Below are 23,681 nucleotides of genomic sequence, written 5' to 3' on the forward strand. Positions count from 1 at the left end.
ATGTTCGCCCACAACTTAACAGCCTTTCTCCCAAGAAGCAGGCGTCCTTTAATTTCATGACTGCTGTCACCATCTGCAGTGATCATGGAGCCCAAGAAAGTAAAATCTCTCACTGCCTCCATTTCTTCCCCTTCTATTTGCCAGGAGGTGATGGGACCAGTGGCCATGATCTTAGCTTTTTTGACTAAATCTACAATTCTGCGATTCTATAAAGGGCATTATTATCACCAGCACCAGACTGGTCCAAGCAACTAAGGAGAACACGTATGCGTACGCCCCCCGCCTCGCAACGCCCCATGGTACATTCCTCCCCCTCCCCTTTCTTCCTCCTTTCCTCTTTCCATATCTAGTCGCCCACCCCTTTCTCCCGACGATTGGTTACGTTCCCTTTTGATTGGCAGCTAAGCTTCGCCCGGCCGGCTTCCGAGTTGCGGCGCCCGACGATTCTGCAAAGCTCGCCGCGCCGACGGGAGGCCGCCCGCCGCGCGAGAAGTTAGGCAGAGCCGCGCAAGCTGCGCAAACTCCGCAAAGAGGCGGGGGGGGCCCTCGTCCTTCCGAACGGGTTGAGTAACGCGGCCAGCGGGATACGGAGATGGCGTAAGGGAGCTGCCCGCTTCTGAGGCGGCCTTTCGAGAGCCTCGGGCGGCGGAAAGGCGCTCCAGAGCCCGCGGCCGGCCGGCGGTTCTCCTCAGGGACGGGAAGAGCCGCGTTTCCTGAGGGGAGCAGCCCGCGGCCTGGGCTCCGGGGAGGGGCGGGAAGGTGCTGCCCCCTCAGCCGTGAGGTAAACCAGCCCGCGCTTTTCTCTCCGCCGGAAGCCAGCGAGGGGTTTCCCTCAGGGAAAGGGAGGGAGGGACTTGGGGGGCTTCTTCCCATCCCCCTTGGGTCGTGTTGGGGGGTGACTGTCCCCTAAGCGCGCCGAAAGCGAGGGAGGAAAGCTCGTTTTGCAGGGTAGGCCGCCTGCAAGTCCCTCCTTCGCCTTCCCTCGTCCCGCTCGCCGCCTCCCTCGCCGGTGGCTCCCGCCAGAGTTGGCCCGGGGTCGGGGGCTGGAGGAGGAGCTGCATTCCAGCGACGCCGGGAGGGACGAAGGGTCCGACGCCCCCCCCCTCCCCGACCCTGGCTTCTCCTCCTCCTGTCCCCGTTCCTTGCTTTCGTTTCCTCCTAATCGAGGCCAAAGAGAGGGCGGGGGGGGGGAAGAGTAGGTATCTATATCTTTTATATATCACGAGGGGTAGACTTCGGTAATAGGGCGCCCTGAGCCAGAACAAAGTTTGGCGGGCACCCCCCCCCCCAAATATATATATATTATATTCACAATAATTGAGTAGGTACCCGTATAAATAGAGATGGTGGTGGTGTTATTTTGCATCCCTTTGGTTGTACACCCTGGGGGGGAGGGCGTTTACACCTCCCTAAATCCGACTCTGGTTACACGCATATATGTGTGTGTGTGTGTGTGTATACATACACATACACCTATATGTGTACACACACACACACACACATGTGCCCAACACTTGTCTATCTCTCTTAGTACCCCCTCCTCTCTCTGGGTCAGACCTTTTCATAACGAGTGAGTGCCAGGTGCAATTTCCCCCACAACTAATTCAGTAGGTCTTCTCTGCACCCCCACCCCATACCTTATTGTACAGTATAAGGAAATTAATAAATATAACAGAGAAGTATAATAAACCTAGAGGAAGGGGAAGGAAAAAGCAAAAAAGAGAACCTAGCAAACTAGAAGGATGTGATCATGAGGTGGGGTTTGCTATACAAAGTCTAATGCTCATGTTTAAATATTTATTTATAGGTTGTGAACAATTATAAACATGAAGATGGCAGATGTGGAGAAAACCAGTTTTCAGGCCAGACTTAAGAGAGCTGCCATATAAACTTCATTCACACTCTTCACCTTGAGCTTTCACTTCAGGACATCAGCATGTGGAACAAGTCGGTTTGTGTGGCCTTGTTGGCTCTGGCTACAGGCTATGTCTTCCTATTGGACTCTGATCTGCCAGATTCAGTGCTGAAGTATCTCTCAAGCTCCTTCCTATATCAGCTGCAGGGGGATCTTACGTCCCCAGAGAGCAGCATGGCAGCTGCCTGGGAAGTGCTTATCACCCAGCCGGGCAAACAGTGGAACAGAGTTGCTGTTGGGTGAGTGATGCCTTAAATTATTGTGTATAGATCTCCCTGAGTGTTCTTTGGAACACTAGCTAATAAACGTTTCTGCTATAGAGCAGTGGTCCTTACATATTCTGCTGTGGAGAAACCTGTTTCCATGTATTTTTGACTACTGAGGATCCCCTGCATGTTTGCCAGGGGAATACTCTAGGGCACATATTAGGGTGCAAACTTCAATGTAGGACATTAGCCAGTCCTACTGAGCCTTGATGTTACTTTGTATAAACTAAGTGTAAACTAAGAGCATGCATTAGAACACAATTCTGTGCGGTTGTGCATTGCAAGGGAAGGTCAGATAGTGGTGGGAAAGCTTGTGTTCAGGGAAGTTTTTAATGTGTGACATTTTACTGTATTTTTGGTCTCTGTGGAAGTCACCCAGAGTGGCTGGGGAAACCCAGCCAGATGGGCGGGGTACAAATAATAAATTGTAGTTGTTGTTGTTGTTGTTCAAGTTAAATGCAAGCAAGGAAGTTATTTTTGTACTGGGTTTTCCCAGCATGAAAAGAGCCTTTAAGCTCTTTGCCTTGTTTGGAGGCAAGGCTCTCTTGGTGCACCAGTTCTGGGATGCTTTCACAAGTCCATCCAAGTTCCCCTGAGATCTCATGTGAGCACCCCTAAACTTTCATAGCCAGTACACTGTGGGGGCCTTGCCCGGCAAACAAGACAGAAAGCTTAAACACTCAGAGGTCCATTTCTCAAATACAGAATTTATGAAAAATCTAACTTTCAGCTGCAATTTCATACTCTCATGAACTCAGTAGGACTTACTTATGAATAGACATGCATATATTTCCATTGTAAGTAAATAGTAGCAATATGATTCCTCAGTGTTGTTTGTTAAACTCTACAGAATACTTATGTCAATAAACTGCAAAATAAGCTTGAATGCATGTATCCTTGTAGATATGTTCCTTAAAAATTAGCCTAGATTATAACTTTTCATCTCCTGTTATTGGTAGGGTCAATGCCTGTGTAGATGTCGTCCTTTCTGGTGTGAAGTTGCTGCAAGCCCTTGGTCTAGATTCTGGTGTTGGGCAAGACCACTCAATCTTGCATTCCACAAAAGATTTGAAGGAAGCCTTCAGCCACTTCATGGGGAAGGGAGCTGCTGCAGAACGCTTCTTCAGTGATGCAGAGTCCTTCCGCCACATCGCAGAGACTGCTTCAGCATATCCTGGGGCACAGGTACATTCTCTAGCTTGAAGCAAACTCTAGCCCTCTGTGATACATAATAATTCATATATCCAATATCTCTTTATAGCTTCTGTGGTAAATTGTTTAGCTTTCCCTTTGTTTGCTATTCTTTCTGCTCTCTAGAGCAGAAGTGACTTAACATTTTCTGGCTTCAGGGCCACATCCATCCCTGGCAACCTTCCAGGGCTTTCAGTTGGTGGGTGTAGCCACCCAACACTTTGCAGTACACATGCAGGCACACAGCCCCAATTTACATATGCAGCACTGTCTATTTTAATTTTGCTTGAACTGTTATCTAGGCCCCCAAACTGGGAGTTAGCAACACGCCATAGAACTACTAAGTAGCCACTATGTGGATATTTTGGGGGGAAGTATGGCCTTCAGCTGATGGTACACATTTTTCAGAAGAATAGCTCTGTAAATCTGCAGTAGCAAAAAGACACAAACTGTCTTTTAGGCCCATTGTCTCCATAAAGAGCTTGGCAATCAGCCTCATGCTGCCTTGCTTACTTCTCTCCCCTCACTGCAGGGAAAAGTGAATCATTAAGTGATAGTTGTTATTGTTATTTTGGAATATTTAAACCATCAGAATTTAGCCTTCCTTTAAAGGATTGTGTGCTCAAATAACCATTTCCCCTATAATTTTATCATTCTTTTTTCCTTTAGTTTGGCAGGGATGGAGTGGAATGGGGAAAATAGTGGACCCAAAGCATTTTATTTGTTATGTGTTAACTTTGCTTCATCAGATATATAAAGTGCAATCTAATAAGCTTTACAAAGCTTATGCTACACAAACTACTATATATCAAGAGCCCTGCAGTTTTTTCATCTTTTGTATACACTTAGTGATGAGCCCTTCTCAAAATGTCACTTGCATGCACTATTGTATCTTAATAACACTATTAAGAATACTTCCCGGTATTGTAGAGATGAAATTCTGTCTGACAAGATTGGCCTTGCAAAATATATGTTAATTATTTAAAGTTGCAGGCAGCAACATGCAAAAAAGCTTAAGAAACATGAAACTTTTCCAAAGGTTGGAAGGGTTGAAACTAGTCTTTCAAGACAAAGCCACTGCTTCTGGGAAAACCTGTTTCTAAAGTTAGAGTTTCTAGATTAACTTGTTTTTACTGCTGAGACTGGCAGTAGGCTTTTGACGAAGTCCTCCATGATATTCTTGTGAGGAAGCTGGTAAAATGTGGGTTGACCAAGGTAGCTGTTAGATGGATTTGTAGCTGGTTGACTGACCGAACCCAAAGGGTACTCATTAATGGTTCCTCATCATCCTGGAACAAAAGTGATAAGTGGGGTGCCACAGGGTTCCATCCCCGCTTTTGTTCAACGTCTTTATAAACTACTTGGATGAAGGAATTGAGGGGATGCTCATCAAATTTGCAGATGACGCCAAACTGGGAGGGGTAGCTAATACCACAAAATTATAAATGACTTCAGCGGATTGGAGACCTGGGCCCAAACTAACAAAATGAATTTCAGTTGGGACAAATGTAAGATAATGCACATAGATAGGAAGAACCACGTGTACAAATATAAGATGGGGAAAACCTGACTTACTAGCAGTACATGTGAAAAAGATCTAGGGGTCTTAACTGTTTGTGAGAGCCAAGCAGTCAGTGGCCAAAGTGAGTAGAGCAGCCTTGCTGCAGCTTTGGCATACTAGTAGTTAGATAAGTGAACGTATTTATTCCACTGATAACTATGGTTATATTCTTGATAGTACACATATAAAACTTTGCAAAGGACTGTGATCATGTAAAGATACGTAGAAATTGCAGATTAAATGTGTGCACAAATTTGTGTCTTAACAGTTGTATGTGGGAGGCAATGCTGCTCTCATTGGCCAGAAAATTGCAACAAATCCAGACCTAAAGGTAAGAATATCAAATGCCAACCCTCACTGATTGCCTATAACTGTATACCTCCTCTCGTTGGTTTTCCTATTTAAAATCATGAACGTAACATGTAATCCTTGTCCCCATTTTATCCATTAAAAATGCAGGCATGATGCAGAAGAATTTTTCAGTGGAAAAGTTCATTTTCCTTTTGATGACACAAACGTCTTCTAGTGATGCACATGCTTGTAGCTATTGCTTGAGGCACTCCGGTGCCATGCCTGGCTTTTTGATTATGCTTAGGCAATGAGTAGCACATGGGCAAAGTGCTGGGTAATAATGTATGAAATAAGTAAAAACAGCACAAGCAAAGGCAGTTGTGCAAGTTACTTTACTAAAGTGTAACTACCATTGCTTCCTGGCATCTCTAGCTGAAAGGCACACGTGTGAAGTATGTTACTCTAATAAAAAATAAAACCAGGCCTCTGACTATGAGAAGCAGTATATGGCTGAGAAAACAGCAATTGCAGCTTGGTAGCAGAATGTGTGGAGCTGCTGAGTGAACAAATGTGATTAGACATATCAGGAAATTAAAATAATTTGGAGGAAAGTTCTAAACAATATTTCACTTAACTCTTTGGAAGAAGGGGTTATTACTTCTTTCTTACCTCTAGTATTGTGCATAGAGATGTACTTGGAATGTCAAAAGGAATCAATCTGTAGTGGAATGTCACTTTTTCCAAGTGTCCATATACATTTGTATATGTAACTTAGTGGACCAAGTTATTGGGAACTGTCTGCTTATTTCAGCCGTTATATGTAATAGTAGCTATTCATATTATGACATCAGTATACATGGTCTTTTAGAATAGGGGTGGCCCTCCAGATGTTCCTGAACTACAAGTCCCATAAACCCTAGCCAGTGTGGCCAATGGCCAGGGATGACCAACATCTGCCAACCTTGCAGTAGTAGTAATAACTTGTGCTATGAGATTTTGATATGCAAAATTGTTTGTGTGTCTCTTCCCTCCTGCCTGTGTCCCACATATCCCTAGTACAAGAAGCTCTGCACGGCTTCATTTATTTTTTTTAATAGGGAGAACTCATTGTTAGAGAAGAAGCCAGACAGTGTTCAAACTCGCATGCTCATTAGTCCCATGGATAGGAGAAAAGCTGCGTTCTTAGTACTTCCATTTCCAGACAACACAGAACTCTTATTGTTGGTGATAAAGATGTAGTACTAAATGTCTTTTAAGCTACAGTGGTGCCCCGCAAGACGAAATTAATTCGTTCCGCAAGTTTTGTCGTCTAGCGAATTTTTCGTCTTGCAAATCACGAAATCCCATAGGAATGCATTGAAAATCAATTAATGCGTTCCTATGGTAAAAAAAAATCCAAACAAAGCCAAATTTGGTACAACAACAGTTTATTAACTGCTCTTTAAAATCACACATACTGTAAAGAGCAGTTCAAAAATTGAAGGGAAAATAAATTAACTTTATAAACAAAACATGTCTTTGTTTTTAGACAAAGGAAACAAAGTCGCGAGACGTTTTCGTCTTGCGAAACAAGCCCATAGGGAAATTCGTCTTGCGAGGCAAATCGAAAACGGAAAAACCTTTCGTCTAGCGAGTTTTTTGTCTTGCGGGGCATTCGTCTTGCGAGGTACCACTGTAATTCGGATATACAGAGAGGAATAGACATGTCCATTTTCATAGGAAAGTTGACTTAACATCTCAACTGTGGACGTGATCATGTTTGTAATTTGCCTTCTAGTGTGGAAATGTCATATTAGGGTGCTTATTGGTGTATTGGTTGTTAAGTGAGTTGACTTCTCCCCACCCCCACCCCCACACTTGATGCTCAACTGTTTCTTCAGAATGGGCTTTGGAATCTGAGAGCTTGTTACACATGGTTATTTTATTTTGAAATATTCTGACAATAGAACTGTATGACCAGTCTACACACATATTTCATCTATTTGGAACAGGACAGAAAAGTGAATGCATTGGAATCCAGTTTATAGTGTCTCTATTAGAGTGAGAACCATCTCGCTGAAGATTGCACTAAAGAGAGATGATAACAGTTAACTGGTATCAATTGGTTGATTTGTAGGTTCTGCTGTGTGGCCCAATTGGTCCTAAGCTGCATGAGCTGCTTGATGAAAATGTAATCGTCCCTCCAGAATCAATGCAAGAATTTGATGAATTTCACCTCATTTTGGAGTATCGAGCAGGTATGCTTTATTGAAAGATGCAAAAGGCCCAAAGCTGTGCAGTGGTACCTTGGTTTACAAACTTAATCCGTTCCAGAATTCCGTTCTTAAACCAAAGTGTACTTAAACGAAGGTGTGCTATCCCATAGAAAGTAATGGAAAATGGATTAATCCGTTCCAGGCGATGAAAAGCAACCCCTAAAATAGCAATTTTACATGAATTTTACTATCTAACAAGGCCATTGATCATAAAATGAAAGCAATAATCAATGTACTGTACTATAAAATAAATAAGACAATATTGCAGATGATAAAAATGAAAATTAAAAAAAATTCTTACCTGCACTGATTATAGTCATTGTTTGGATGGGGGGGCTTTTATCCATTTCCACAATCAAATCAGTCAATCAATCAGCAGCTGAACTGGGATCCACACAGATTCTCCCCCCCCCCCCTCGCTGCTGCGGGAAATGTTCCCTAGAGCGCACGCCTCCCACGGGGGCAGGGGAGTTTCCCTCTGCCTGGCCAGGCTGTGGGAGGAAGGCGCTCTGTCGTGTGGTTTCCCCAGACGAGAGCCAGCTGCTTTGTGGGTGTGCAACATCCCATGCTGCTGCGGGAGGAGAATGTTTCCCGAGGCTGGACAAAGGCAGCGTGCGAGCTCCATCCAACCCGCCCGCCTCTCTTCCCCGGACGTGTTTACTCAGAAGAAAATGCCATTAAGTTGCATGGCGCTTACTCCCAGGTGCGCAGACTTGCCTCCTCCAACTTACTGGGGCGGGCAGCCAAGGCAGCTGTACACACGCCTCCACATAGTTCCTGGGGAGCAGCCACCGCCGTTCTGTGCGCAGAGCGCCTTCCTCCCACAGCCCGACCGGACGGAGGGAACATTTTCTTGCTGCTGAGCCGCTTGGGAGACGCAGATGCATGGAAAGGCCACGTGGTTTTCCCAGAGGAGAGCCAGCTGGTTTGCGGGCACGCAGCTTCTCTCCCTCACTGCGGGAAATGCTGTGACGATCCCTTTCTCTGTCGGACAACGGAGGTGTGGCACTCAAAATGGAAGTGCACCTCTGAAAGGAGTACGTTCGTATACAAAACAAAAGCAAAAAAAACCCCCACAACCTGGAACACTCATTTCCGGGTTTGAAATGGTCGTAATCCAAAAAGTTTGTTGGCTAGGCTGTTCGTAACCCAAGGTGCCACTGTATTTGTATATATACCAGCATTAATGTGTTGTGTTGTTGGTGTAGCACAGTGCTTAAGAAGTGAGCTAGCTATCAGCTGGTAAGTCTGCTTCAGTTTTCAGCTGTGAACCCACTGGGTAACCAGGATCTCTCGGCCTCATCTTCCCATTTGTAATTTGAGTTTTATAGTAGTGGCCTACCTTTTGTATTGTGACCATAAAGATTACAGGTGTTTATGTATGTACATTGAGCACTGAAAGAAACTGCTATATTATATGATCAGCATTAGTTTGAAAATTGGTGCTAAATTAAAGAAGGCAATTGCTTAATGGTCTTCATGCAGTGTATGTTTATAGCTTTACATTTTTCTATGTTGAAGAATTGCTTGGAAAGCTGTTATCAAGTGTTGTGTGTTTGGTGTGAGCTGCTTTCCATATCAAAACCGTAATTAGCTTCATAACATCATCTAGGAAATGTAATTCCCACTTCTCTTTTTAAATGTGCTTAGAAAAACGTGACAACCAAACCTGCTATGGAATCTAGAAATATAATTTGTATACTCCCAGTTGTGATGTTCTTAGGAAGTGAGAGTATCTAATATAGAAGCCCTGATTATATTTTTGAAGACACTGCAAGTGCAGCATTGAGGTACTTTGGTTCATTGATGAAGAATCCCTTGTTCTTCACAAAATACTTCTGCTTGTTAGTTGTAGCCCAATATAGAATGTGGTTCAGTTATTTAAAGGTTTGGTTTGATTCATCTGAAATTGATCCAGGGTCTCTGCTGTCAGTTTTAAGCTTTTAGTAGCTTAAATTAAAATTGGACATGGGAGATTGCATTGTGAAGTAGGTGCATGAGCGAAGGGAGTTCTTGATAGAGTGATTCACTCTGGTAGAGAAAGTATGTGGCTACTGAGTAATTTGGTTCAACTGCCATGCTGTGGAGTGCGGGGTGTGGGGAGCAAGAGGTTTGGCTTTGTTTTGAGCAGTGAGGGTATCCATGTGACAGATAGGCAGTTTCCTACTGTGTGAGTCAGTGATGATCCTGGCACATGTTGGTGTCAAGCAGGAGGTTACACCCTGCCCCACATAGTTCCAGAGTCCAATGCCATATCAAAAAAAAAACCAAGCAGCAAGAATGAGAGCTTGTTTCTAATACATTGGATTAATTAGATCAATCGTATTTCTTTTTCAGTTTCCTGAGAATTTACAAACACTATATCTTTTCTGCAAACAGTAGCCTGAGTAAATGGAAAAGCCCCTGTGACATTTAACTAACTCATGGTGTCCCAGGAACACTCCACCCATGTTTACTTGTTATAAAATGTCACTCAGGTCCAAGATCAAACTCTGTGCAATAAGCCCTTTCAAATTCAGGATGAAACAGTAAGATGTGTTTTTCCTAAACGTGGGTACACAAAATATCCCCATTTTGGTCCAGCCTTCTTTCCAGGAGGTTTGGCCATCTTCTCAGGAAGTTGGGTTGCACCACTTTGGATCAGTCTCATTAATAGTTTCTTTTCCATTTGTGTTGTCTCAAATTATGAGCCTGAGGCTATGGATTTTCTGCTCATTTAGTATTTGTAAGCCTTCCTTAGAGAATTTTTTTGGCTGAAGGGCTGCATAAAAATGTCAACAACACCACATATTCACATAAATGTGGGTACTGGTACACTAGTGATCAACATATAGCTAAAAATGGCAAAATACAATTGTGAATATGACACATGCTTCTGAATGGCTGTTGACTTGCTGTTTGCGCAGAAGAAGCATTTTGGAAAGGATCCATGCTTATTAAAGGGGAGCATATGGGACCATTTAAACTTGAATCGTATCTGAGTTGAAATGTGAATTTCTAGAGATCTGAAAAAGTCTACTGAAGGAAGAAAAAACTGGCAGTGACAGCAATGCACCACACCCACTGTAATACAGTGCCAAGCAATCTGATGCAACCAGGATCTTTATTTCCTATAGTGAGTGTTGTGAATAGGTCTGCTTTTATAAATTGGTGGTTCTATTACAGGTTACTCAGTATGAAAGTAGAAAACAATAACTTCATTTTCTTTCAGTGTGTGGGAATTGGCGAGGTGGTTTCTGAATTCATTTAGTTTCATTTAGTAGTTTGAGGAGAAGCCCAACATGAAAGTCGTGATGACTTTTGGCAGTGAACATTGTGCTCCAGAAAAAGAATTCAGAGCATTAAGCAGTTACATATTTTTTTTACTTGAAATACAATGTGAAAATGACCCATTTCTGCAACAAGTTTTTGTAAAGCCTCTTGCAAGAAGACAATCTAGATTAGATTGATATTTTATGATATTCTGTCTGAAAACTGTATCTTCCACTTTAAATGACAAAAATGCTGATTATCAGATATGGTAGCATGTAGGTGATGAGTCATTTTGCTGTTTCTAAACTTTGTAAGTGGGTGGAGGAGTAACCTAAAATTTATGTGTTACTGCTGCAAGTGTTTCTGTTGCAAGTGTTCTGGGTGGAGCCTTAGCTTCTTAGAAGTGACTCTTTTTTTAAAGTGGTGTAGTTCCCCGTGGTACTTCCCTTCTGAGTACCTTATTATCTTGGGAACAGTTCATTGAGTGTGCTGATTCTTCCTAGACACTGTCAGGGTTAGAGAGTGAGGAAATCCTGTTCTTTGAGGTGTTTAGGTTAACTTACTGGGGAAGATGCATTTGTTTGGCAGAGTTCAATGATTTCAGATTTTTGTAAACGAGGTTTTTTTAAAAAAGTTGCTTAGATGCCACAATGGTACTGATTATAATCCTAGTTTATTTTTGACTTTAATATTTACATCTCAAGTAAATTTCTTAGCAGTCAAGCATAATCTAAATTAGAGCTGCCAGTTTTGGAGTCTGGTACTCCTGCTGGATTTATGCAGCTTCCTAGGTTGCTGGGTGAAGAAGCAGCATAAGCTGCAGCAAGCTGCTCTTTTCCATTTGAACTAGAGCCTCCAAAATGCTCTTCTTCCTCTATTCTCTACAGCATTGCTATACTCTTAGTTTTTAGTGTGCCTGCATATTTCAAAGTGAAAAATCTAAATGATCTTGCTTTAAGTGGAGTTGGAATGAAACCTATAACCCAGAATTCACTTGATCTTATAAATTCCTGGCTTGGTTGGTGGTAATCGAGAACATTTCTTAGTTTCTTCCTATGGCATTGTGGATGAGTGATAACTGGCTTCTTCTCAGAGCAAATTGAATATATGCTTAGTGAGAATGAAATGCTGGGCATGATTGTGTCTCCAGTGCACATTTTATTTCAAGTCATCATTTCTATCATGCTTTTCATTCTAAAAGCATTCTTGTGCTCCCAATTTTGCTTGATACACAGAGAATAGGAGCATGACTGGTTCCCACATATTAAAAAATAAACTGACTCTGTGTTGAATTCCTAACTGCTAAAAATGTTAAGAGGAGTCTGCTGGACCAGGCCGGTGGCCCATTCACTCCAGCCTCCTGTTCTCAACAATGGCCAAACAGATGCCTGTGGAAACTGTTATAAGAATTTTAAGGTTTTAGATTTATAATAAATGTACCAAGCAAACGTACATAAATATATAAACCACATGTCTGGAGCAGCACAGGAAGACAGTCCTGAAACCATGTTGACTTCCAAACTGACCAAATGTTTCTCTGCAAGGAGGGAGGAGGTGAAAGAAACCTTCCCATTGTCTCAGGAAATAAGTAATTACCATCTCAAAGGAATGGCCAGACTACCAGGAAAGGCAATCAGATAAGGCATTATCAGATAACCTGGCAGACAGGAAAAAACAACAAAATTCAAATTTCTGTTGTAGACCGCCTTTTCTATAATGCAGGTATGATGTATCTGGGGGGTGGTCTTGGGCTACACCCCTTCTCTGATGTATGTATGATGTTTCTGGGGGTGGTCTTGGACTCCAGGGCAGGCAATTTAAAATGTCTATATCAGTGTTTCCCAACCGGTGTTCCGCGGCACACTAGTGTGCCGCGAGACGTTGCCTGGTGTGCCGTGGGAGGGAGGCGGGCGAGTCGGGCGGCGAGGGGCGGCGAGGAGAGGCCGCCCAGTGCGGGGCTCTCGCCGTCTGCCTGCCTGGCTGCCTGCGTGGCGCTGACGTCACGGGGCTGTAACGTGCCCCACATAGGCACACGCGGGGCGGCGAGCGAGCTCCCTCCCACATCCCATCGCCGCTTGCTTCGGCCGGCCTACTGGGCTGTCGCAGGCGGAAGGCCTGCGCATGCGCGAGGTTTTCGCGCCTTCGGGATTCCCTTCACGCCTTCCTCCTCCCGGGTCCTTGAGAGCGCGGGAAGCGGCAGCGCGAGACCGGCGTTGAGCCTGGTAGGTATTGCGCTTGCCAAGGCAGTCATTTGGGAAATGAAAACTTGCAAAGCAAGCAACCAGTTCAATCTGAAGTACGTGTATGCTTAATTTCCTGTATCTGAAACCTGTTCTGCCCCTCCCCCACACTTGGTGCCATTTTCATCTACACATGCAGCAGAGTAAGTTGACCCAGAATAGTACCAATTCAGATGGCAGATGGGAGAATGACAGTGCTGAATGCTTTCCCATGTAGAACAGTCCCTGCAAATAAAAACCTAGCATATTTGGAAGAGGGATGCTAGCCTAACCATTACCTTCTATGCTGTTACTATTTTTTTATTTTTTTTTACATAAGTAAAAAGTGACCTTTCCCCATCTGGCATGGTGGTGTGCCTCGAGATTTTTTTCATGAAACAAGTGTGCCTTTGCCCAAAAAAGGTTGGGAAACACTGGTCTATATAACGGCAGGCACACCTTTGTTCTGGGTCCTTCTCTGCTCTCCTGTGTGTGAAGGGAGCACCCTGTTGCAACAGCATTAATAAAGATCAGGCTTACTAGCTGCTTTGCTTCTCAATATTCTTTGGTTGGCCTCTATTATTTTCTCCTACCGATGGAGAACCTACAAAGGACTCTTGTGTACCCCATAAGGGAACAAGCCCAGATTTTGTTTACAACAAAACCCACAAGCAGAACTCAAGCACAAGAGCACTTTCCCCTGTATATGGTGCCCAATCCTGTTAGTGGTGCACATTTATGCAAGTTGAGTATGAGCAGAGCTCTCATAGGTTTGGCACTTGGAATTTACAGGGGGAGCAGAGAGAGTTACAGAGATGAGCAGAAGGTGTGGGCGTCTTAACTACTGATTTTATAAAGCTATGGGTGGGGTATGATTTTGCTGTAATTTGTGGAATTCAGTAAGGGGCATCACCTCTTTCCCCAAAATTCTAGCACTGCACTGGTCTGAAATGCCTGTAGATTGTCTGTTTGCTCCAGTATAGACAACTGTCTTAGTAGGCAGCCCTTGAAATTATGGCAACAACCAGATGATCACATTTCTTCCCTCTTGGCTAAAAACATTCATTGCAAGAGAATCAAAAGAGATATGTGTCCAGGGTTGCAGCTGCTACACAAACACATTTGCAAATCTGGGCTTTGGAAGAATCAAAGCTGCCAGTGTTTGGATTACTGTATCTGAGACGGAGAAAGGAGAGAGATTTCACTTCTTTAAAAAGGTCTCTTGAAAGAAAGAAAAATGTAGCCAATATTGCCATGTAATTATTAGGATAAACCCAGCTCCCAAACCCAGGATATTGTTCATTGATCCACATTAATTTATCTCACATTTTGTTGTTCAGCATAGAATTTTCCCTCATGCCCACTGAAGGCTGCAGCTGACTGTGGGATTCAAATCCTCTCAAGATTGTGAGGAATTCACGAGCTGTGGCTAAAGGGATAGCACTCTGCTTTCATGTTAAATTACTAATGCATGGCAGTTCAACTGGGCATGGCTTGCTTGCATATACTTAAGCAGCATCTCTTGGAAATGCCTTAGGCTTCAAACAATGTGGCTTCATTCAGCAAGGGTAGAGGTACTTAAGAATCAAATTGTTGAACTATTGGGACTTAGTGGGAGTCTCATGAAGGGGACAGAGCAACTCACCTATGAAGAAAGGTAGCAGCGTTTGGGAGTTATTAGTTTAGAGAAAAGGCAAGTGAGAGGTGACAAGACAGACGTTTATATATGATGCATGGCATAAAGAAAGTGGATAGAGAAAGCCCCCTCATAACACTAGAACTTGTGTACATCCAAAGAAGCTGGATGTTGGATAATTCAGGACATATAAAAGAAAGTACTTCTCCATGCAGTGCATAGTTAAACATGAGAACTCACTCTCACACAAGTCAGTAATATTCTAACCTAGATGGTTTTAAAAGAGGATTAGACAAATTCCTGGAAAACTAGGCTATAGACAGCTACTAGCCATGATGGCTATGCTCTGCCTCCATAGTTGGAGGCAGCAGTGCTTCTGAATACCACTTCCTGGAAACCACAAGAGGGGAGAACGCTGTTGTACTCAAATCCTGTTTGTGGGTTTCTCAAAGGCATGTGGTTGGCCACTGTGAGAACAGAATGCTGGACTAAATAGTCCATTGGCCAGATCCATTAGGCTCTTTTTATGGTTAAACCACAGAGCCTAGGATTTGCCGATCAGAAGGTTAGCAGTTCGAATCCCCGTGACGGGGTGAGCTCCCGTTACTTGGTCCCTGCTCCTGCCAACCTAGCAGTTTGAAAGCACGTCAAAGTGCAAGTAGATAAATAGGTACCGCTCCGGTGGGAAGGTAAACGGCGTTTCCGTGCTCTGCTCTGGTTCGCCAGAAGCGGCTTAGTCATGCTGGCCACATGACTCGGAAGCTATATGCCAGCTCCCTCGGCCACTAAAGTGAGATGAGTGCCGCAACCCCAGAGTCGGTCATGACTGGACCTAATGGTCTTTACCTTTACCTTTACCTTTACCTTTACCTTACTTCAGTTTGTAATAGTGCATTGAGTAATGTGGTGTGGATATTTGTATCCTGCAGGAGGATGCAGGATAACACTGTGAAGCAGATGGGGAGAAATAAAACCCACCCTACTTGCTACTCTGATGAAAGGTCAAAGTTCACTGCTAAAGAAAAGAAGCCATTAAAACTGTAATTCAGAGGCCTATCTATATGGATCCCATATAATTGTGTGTCTTTTGGGGGTATTCCTTAGGTGAAGAGTGGGGGCAGCTGAAAGCCCCGAATGCCAACCGCTTTATCTTCTCTCATGATCTGTCTAATGGGGCCATGAACATGCTGGAGGTATTTGTGTCCAGTCTGGAGGAGTTCCAGCCTGACTTGGTGGTCCTCTCAGGTCTGCATATGATGGAGGGACAGACAAAGGAGATGCGTCAGGAGAGACTCCTAGAGGTAAGAGCACCTTGTTCCCTCAGACTCTAAAGCATTCTAAGGTGCACTCTGTTGGTCCTTCTGTCACTGTGCAGGGCATTAGGTACAGTCATTGCCCTACAAATGACTTGTTTTTAGTTTTGTAGCACTCTAAGATATGTGTGGGTCTCTGTCCACTAGCTCATTTACTGGGCAATCCTATACATGTCCACTGAGAAGTAAGCCCTCAGGGTTCAATTAGACTGTTGAATTCCATTAGACTACTTTTATGGGATTGCAGCTTTATAAATATGACAACATCTGCAGCATATACTGTACTTTTTATCAAGGTCATTCTCTCTCCACCCCCTTTTTTCCTACTATTAAGTTTTTTCCTTTGTTTTCTGCAGGCTGTAGCTTCCATCTCTGACATTCCCATGGGTGTACCTGTACACCTGGAACTGGCCAGTATGACTGACCCAGAACTTATGAGCGCAATCATTCATCAGGTAACCTAAATGGCAGGGTATGACTTGTACCTCAGACTTCTAGTCAATTAACTCCTTGTTCCCTCCCCCAAAAGTCTTGCCTCACTAATCTGTTAGTCATTTGAGTCAACAAGCAGACAGATAGAGGTGATCAATTGGAAACTGTGTATTTAGACTTTCAATAAGCTTTTGACAAACTTCCTTACTACTAAGCTTAGCAGTCAAAATACATAGTCCTTTGTGGATCAGTAGCTGGTTAAGAAACAAGAAATAGAGAGTAAGAATAAATGGACAGTTCTCCCAATGGAAGGGTATAACAAGTGGAGTATCCCAAGAATCCATATTGGGACCTATGCTTTTTAACTTTTGCATAAATGCTCTAGAGCTAGGGGTGGAAAAGGGAGCAAAGTTTGTTGTTGATAACAAATTGTTGGATTGTGGAGAACTTCAAAAAACACCTCCAAGCTGAGTGAATGGGTGGTAAAATGGCATATGCATTTCAAAATAAGCATGTATAAAGTGATGTCCATTGCAGCAAAATTATATGAATAAATATCACATCTGCATTCTTGAGATCTGAACTGGCCCTGACTGACCAGGAATGAGATCTTGGAGTTGTAGTGGATAGTTTGATGAAGGTATCAGAACAGTGTATTGCACCTGCGAAAAAGGTGAATGCCATGTTAGGGATCATTAGCAAAGCAGTTGAAGATAAAACTGCCTGTATTATAATGCTGTTATAGAAATCTATGGTGTGGCCACATTTGGAATTCTGTGTAAAGTTCTGTTTGCCTCACCTCAAAAACATTGTAGAGCTAGAAAAGCTTCAGAGAAAGGCAACCAAAATGATCAAGGTGATGGAGCAACTCCACTATGAGGGAAGGTTACACTTGTAGCTTTTTATTAAGAGAAAAGGCAATAAGAGGGGACGTGATAGAGGTATGTAAAATTATGCATGATGTGGAATATGGATATAAAAAAGTATGGTAAATTAACTTGGCCCAGTCAATGAAGTTGAATGTTGGAAGATCCAGGACAAAGTACACCCTCACACCTTATAATTAATTTATTCAATTTGCTGTATAAGAGGTAGCGATGGCCACTTACATGGGTGGCTTTAAAAGAGAATTAGACAAATTCATAGAAGATAAGGTTACGCTCTACCTCTTCTGCCAGAGGCTGTATGCCCCTGAATACCAGCTGTTGGGAATTGCAGATGGGGAGAGTACAGTAGCACACCAGTTCTACTTTTGGGTTTCCCATGGGCATCTGGTCATTCACTGTGGGAACAGGATGCTGGATAGATGTGCCTTTGGTCTGATCCAGCAAGGTTCTTCCTACGTTCTTACGTTACGCTAGCTTTGCATGCACTGGTTTCTATATGTAGATAGGTAGCCGTGTTGGTCTGCCATAGTCAAAATAAAAAAATTCCTTCCAGTAGCACCTTAAAGACCAACTAAGTTAGTTCTTGGTATGAGCTTTCGTGTGCATGCACACTTCTTCAGATACACACTTCTGTGTATCTGAAGAAGTGTGCATGCACACGAAAGCTCATACCAAGAACTAACTTAGTTGGTCTTTAAGGTGCTACTGGAAGGAATTTTTTTATTTTGGTTTCTATATGTTTGTCAAAGCCTAATCTAAAAATTGGACTCCCCTGAAGCCAATCTGTCACTTGCTCTGTTTGTTAGCAGGTCTTCCCTCTTGTGAACTCAGTTGGTTTGAATGAACAGGAGCTACTGTTCCTCACTCAAGCAGCCTCTGGACCACATGCCTCACTGGCTTCCTGGAATGGTGTCCCAGATGTGGGTGTTGTCAGTGACATTGTCTTCTGGATCTTGAAGGAACATGGAAGGACTCCTGGGAAGGCATCAGATCTTACTCGTATCCACTTTCACACTTTGGCCTATCACCTCCTAGTTACTGTGGATGGATATTGGGCCAACCAGGTGGCAGCTGTTGCTGCTGGTGCAAGAGTAGCAGGGACACAAGCTTGTGCCACCCAAACCATTGATGCCAGCAGAGTTTTCCTTAAAGCGCCACTGGAGTTTGCCACTTCTAAGATGGAGGAGGCCTCTACAGTCTCCTTAAATCCCCACGAGCCTGTGTCAGAATGGCACAGGGATGGGGTAACATTCCATTACACTCCTGTTCTGGTGTGCAAAGATCCCCTGCGGACCGTTGGCCTTGGTGATGCCATTTCTGCTGAAGGACTTCTTTATTCAGAAATCTACCCTCATTAACCTGTGGAATTAAGATGCACTCCACACAAAAATTAAACCATGCAGGCATGGGCTGGAAGTTAGCATTTAGTAGAAAGCCAAAGAATAAAAGTTAGGCACAGCTCAGCTGCTGCGTGTTGCTACAGGGATGTCTACAATTAAATAGTGAGGTATGACTTGTTAAATATATGGGCTGCCTTTTGCCCAGAATGACAACTTAAACCAAAACAGCTTCTGCTTTAAGTAAGCCAGTCTTATTTGCAGTAACTTAAAAAGCTGGGAACTGAAAGAAGTTTGATGTGACTAGCTATCACAGGAAGGCTATTTTGGTCTTTTACACCGTCATATTTCTGGGAAGGCAAAGGTAAAAGATAATTGTGTTACCTCTTATCACATTCCGAACATGGCAAGAGCCATTGTTTTGTTTGGTAGTGGTGGAATGAAAAAGTATAGCACTTGGGCTGCACCATGCCAAAGGGAACACTGTCCCAAGTGAATAGTACAAAAGCTTGTTCTGTAAGCTCTATAAATGGGAGGTAGGCAAGATGAAAGCATCATAAATTGTTCTGCGGCAAGGAAAGGATGCTGAATGGTACCTTTTTTCGACCTCATGAAGTGAACATCAAAATATTGAGAGAGTGGCATTTTGTCACATGTGCTTCCTCAGCTAGTGTATGCTAATTTTGATCCTCTGTTTTGTTTTATTGCTGTCAGGTTAATCTACTTTTAAGACAGTTGCATACCAAATGCTCATGCACACAATTATTTTACCTCTCAATAGCCTCTTAAGCAGTGACTTGGAGATCATTACTATGAGTGAGAGTATACAATACAATTGCTGGTCTGCTTAACAAGTGGCAATTAGTCTGGGTCAAATTCCAAAGAAATGTAATGTACAAAACCTGAAATGACTCCTACCAAATGGCATAAACATAATTTTCAGTGGAGAAGAGGCTAGGGACCTGGCACATTCTACTATTCCACGGTTACTGTATTATTCTGCAAGGTTATGTGGAGCTGTGATCACATGATCATTGTAAGTGTTGCTCATAGCACAGGAAATTCATTGAGCTGGTTGTGTGTGTAAAATCCATATTCATTTCTGTGTACTTACGCATAGCAATAGAACTATATAGAATCTGAGATACGAAATTTGACTTCAGGATGAGGACAAAATCTGGCAGTGATGTACTACGTTAGCAGAGTGTTGGGTTTGGATGGGAGAATCCACGTGCAAATCTGTACCCAGACATGGCTCTCACTAGGCTTTTATCTTTGCCTAACCTACCTCATGGGCTTGTTGTGATGTTAAGAACTGTACTAAGCCTCAGAGTAAGGGTGGGCTACAGTAGTAACAAATGATGAAACTGAAAATTCCCAGAATGCCAGTAGATATGATTAAAACAGGTCAGGGTATGATTAATGCTGGTAGATCTGAACAGGGCTTAAGGTAGCTACCAATGCCTTTACAATTAAGGAACATAACAGGATCTGCAGGACTCCATCTGATTAGCACAGATTTTCATGAGTTTTTTACAATGTGGTGCTAGCTGAGGTGAGCAGAAATTTTGCACTGTATACGTAATATCTTCCAGATTTTGTTGTCTCTTAAGGTCAAACTAGATGTTACTTCAAATGTTTTTAAACCTGTGCTGGGGGTTCTGTGTGTCTCTTCTACCAAAAGCAGTGGTGGGGCCTCTTGAGTGAGAATCAGGGAGGATGACTTCAATTCTTCCAACGCTCTGAGTGCCAGTCTTGCTGAAAGTTTCCCTTTGCTGCAGATAGTGGTCTGGAGACTGGGTGGGGGAGGTGGGGCGTTCTATAGAAAAAACCATCAAAAGGACTATAATAAGGGCTGATAAGGTTTGACTTCAGAATTAGAATTGACGTATAGGTCTTGAACCTGATCAAGGATGTGTTCTCACACTGAAAGTTTCAAAACAGTGGCTTAGGGCATGCTGACAAGTTTTACATCAAGGTATAATGCTTGTTGCTCAAATTGCTTTTTCTGTCAGCCCAGGGGTGGAGAACTGTGAAGGGTGGCCTCTTCTTTACTACTTCAGTGCTGCATTTAAAGGCAGTAGCAACAGATGATCCATGCAGTTAGCTGCTGAAGAGTTGTTAAAACAGAGATGGGGTAGCAACTTCAGGTGGAGAAGTAGCAGTGCAATAACCATTCCTCTGCTTTCTGTTCTCTTCACTGCTTACCCCTGGCTATTTTCCTCTTAGCCAGGTTTATATCCAAATATTGAGTCTTCATAAGAAAATAAGAGGAAGTGATGGAAAGCTGTGGGCAAAGGAAAAGTTCAGAACCTTTGCTCAGTGGTGGAGCACTCATTTTGCATGCAGAAGGTCCCGGGTTCAGGTCACTGGCATATTCAGATAAAAGGATTTAGTGGTAGATGACGAGAAATACTTTGATGCGTCTGAGACCCTGGAGAGCTACTGCCAGCCAGCATGGACAGTACTGGACTAGAGGGACCAACTAGTCAGACCTGGGTCAAGACAGCTTCCTATGTTCCATTTTCCTCTTCATCTGGAACTGACATCTCTTCCCCTATTTATACCAGTATGGTAGAGAACTTTGATAATACAGATGTGCTACCATCTCAGCTAGTTTTGTCCTTAGTCAATTGGCTTCTCTTGGCTCTTTGCAGCAGAGTAGGCCTCACTTGAGTGAGCCCCACCTGCAGGCATTTTGTTACCCAGCTGCAGGCACTAAGATGCTAGCTGTGTCTATTTACAGTCCTATGCTTGCTGGCATAAACCCAAGTACAGAACGTCAGTATAACACTCTTACCAAAACATCACCTTGCAAAAGTGTTGCTTCTGTGTGCATGAATAACATTACCAAAAAGGACTCCAAAGGGTTGCAGTAGATCACGGGCTGTGCTTTGCTTAGATGAAGGTTTAAGAACAGGGAGCTTGACTGTACTACATAATCATGTTCTTGTTTCTGTGGGAAGGGCTTCTGACTTTAGACATCTCGAAACAGGTCACTAGGAAAGCATAATGTTAGCAATCCTGAGCTGTAAGACTGAAGTATTCTCTTTGCATTTGCTGCTTTTGTGAGACAAATCATAGTGGTTAAATATGCAGCTTTATTTTCCAGGTTTTGCTGTTGAGTTTAGGGTGTACTGTACAAAGCACTATTGTAGAACTTGTTTTCATTCCATAAACGAAGTAAATGAATGGCAGCTATACAGCAGTGGTGCTTGTTGGGTTTTTCTTAGTTCCTTTGCTCTTTGCAAAACTGTATCCTAATTAGATCCACATGTCGTTATTTATTATCACACATATTCCAGTGGTGACAGCCTCCATTTGTACATGTGTTTCTCTACTTGATATGCGAGGCCTTGGTAACCTTATCATCGCCGCAACTCTTGTTAACACAGGTTTATTTTAGTTCAGTAATTCCTACCTGAATCAAGAGTGGCCCTGGGTAGAGGTGAGCCTACTTCTGTGCACTCTTGTATTTTAATCACCCTTTTCATTAGAAAGAGGGCAGGAACATGAACCCCAAAGTCCTCTCCTACCAGCTAGAAGCCGAAGCCTCAAGTTAATTGTGTCTAAGAGTACCTGTAAAAAAGATATTTGAATGCATTGGTTTTAGTACTTCTCCTGAACACCTGGACACTGCCTACCCCTTTCCTCTGCCTGTGGTGCTTTCCTGTATACAGAATCATAGAATTGTAGAGTTGGAAGGCACTCTGAGGGTCATCAGTTGCTATACTAATAAATTGTTTTGTTCAGCATACGGAATGAGCCTATCCACTTGGCCGCAAGCCAACCCAGCTTTAACGGCAATAACTGTGAGTGTCCAGCGCCAGGGCCTCTTACCAATGGGTGATGTGAGACAAAGTCTTCCTTACAACTCTCCTTGCACTAGGAAAATATTCTGTGAAGCAGAATACTGAAGCAGGTTCATCCTCTCTATATTTGAAACCCTATGAATAGAAAGTAAAGCTTTTGCTAAGAGTTCTAGCCTGTGCTTTACACCCAGTTGTTTCTTTAATGTGACAGCTAAAGTGAGCTTTTTGCTCTTCTGAATGGTATAGTTTCTTGCCCACATTGTCAAATTGGAACAGCTCTCTGTCCCACCAGAATTCTCAGGGAGTTGCTGAGCCCAGAATCTAACATGGGATCAGAGGCTTCAGAAACCAAGCATCTGTCATCTTGGTGTCTGGCACTTGCTAATACAAAGGGTGGCGAAAGTCACCTGTGCTGTGCAAGCTACACTTCCTGTTTTCTTTTGTAAATAGCAGGGATAGAATAGGTGTATTTTGCAAGAGCTAAAAAGCATCCTTGAAAGCAAGTTCTCAATAACTTCTGTTGCCAAATTGTTCTGCCTGTACAATTCCTATGAAAAAAAGTATTTCTGGACATTGTGTTCTGTTTCAATGTATATGATTATTAAAACCTTAAGACTCTGGTGTTACCATAAAACATTCCTTTTGCATTTAGAATGTACTGTGTTCTCTCTTTTTTTGGCAATTACTTGGTTTAAAGTTCCATGGCTTTGAGTGTGTGACTAATCTAGAAACATCAGAAGGTGCCTTATACAAAGATCATTGGTCCATAGAGCTCAGTATGTATGGCCTGCAATACTAGAATGCCTCTCCAGGGCTTTGTACAGTTGTCTGAGATTGAACCTGTAGCTTTTGCATTCAAGGTATGTTCTCTATCACTGACCTATGGCCCTTTCAGCTTTTTTTAATTGGAAGAAACTACTCCATACTAAATCAGGGATTGTTAACCTTTCTACTGACATCATGTCAAAGGTACCATACAGCCTTGGCTTCAGGGCAGTGGTGCAATGCCTCTAATGCCTGAATGCTGCTTTCCAAAGTCCTACTGAGATGTGGCTCAGTGACAAAGCACTCTCTCAAACAAAACAGGCAACAATTCAAAATTGTCCACTGGCCACTACTGATCAGAAAACCACAATCAATATACAATTTGAACAAAAGCTCTTTGAGAGGGTGGTATTCACAATAGGCTGTGAGTCCTTGAATGGTGTGGTCTGGCGAAGAATGAAGAAAAGTTGGTAGGGTGGAACTGTTGGGTAGTGAAGAGCCTATGATTGTTCTAGACATCCTACAAGAACAGTTTCACAACCGGGTCCC

General features: G+C 43.1%; 1 protein-coding gene across 4 annotated transcripts; it reads left to right on the forward strand.

Moving 5' to 3' along the window:
* The first annotated feature begins 397 nt into the window (after nt 1–397).
* Nucleotides 398–23,021, forward strand: ADPGK (ADP dependent glucokinase). 4 transcript variants are annotated; one of them, XR_014519235.1, is made up of 9 exons: nt 541–781; nt 1,808–2,154; nt 3,141–3,366; nt 5,202–5,264; nt 7,341–7,461; nt 15,691–15,887; nt 16,256–16,354; nt 18,028–19,786; nt 19,945–23,021. XR_014519235.1 is itself a non-coding variant. In XM_083475878.1 (8 exons), exons 2-8 carry the CDS (start codon nt 1,937–1,939, stop codon nt 18,574–18,576), a joined length of 1,476 nt encoding a protein of 491 aa, XP_083332004.1. In that variant the 5' UTR covers nt 398–781; nt 1,808–1,936; the 3' UTR covers nt 18,577–23,021. The 4 variants fall into 4 exon arrangements, 2 of the variants coding, with proteins under 2 accessions (XP_083332004.1, XP_083332005.1); XR_014519236.1 differs by having other exon boundaries at nt 543–781; nt 18,025–19,786; XM_083475878.1 differs by having other exon boundaries at nt 398–781; nt 18,025–23,021.
* Nucleotides 23,022–23,681: the final 660 nt, after the last annotated feature.

This window comes from Podarcis liolepis, assembly GCF_965112155.1.
Source record: "Podarcis liolepis genome assembly, chromosome: 14".
Taxonomy (NCBI): Eukaryota; Metazoa; Chordata; class Lepidosauria; order Squamata; family Lacertidae; genus Podarcis; species Podarcis liolepis.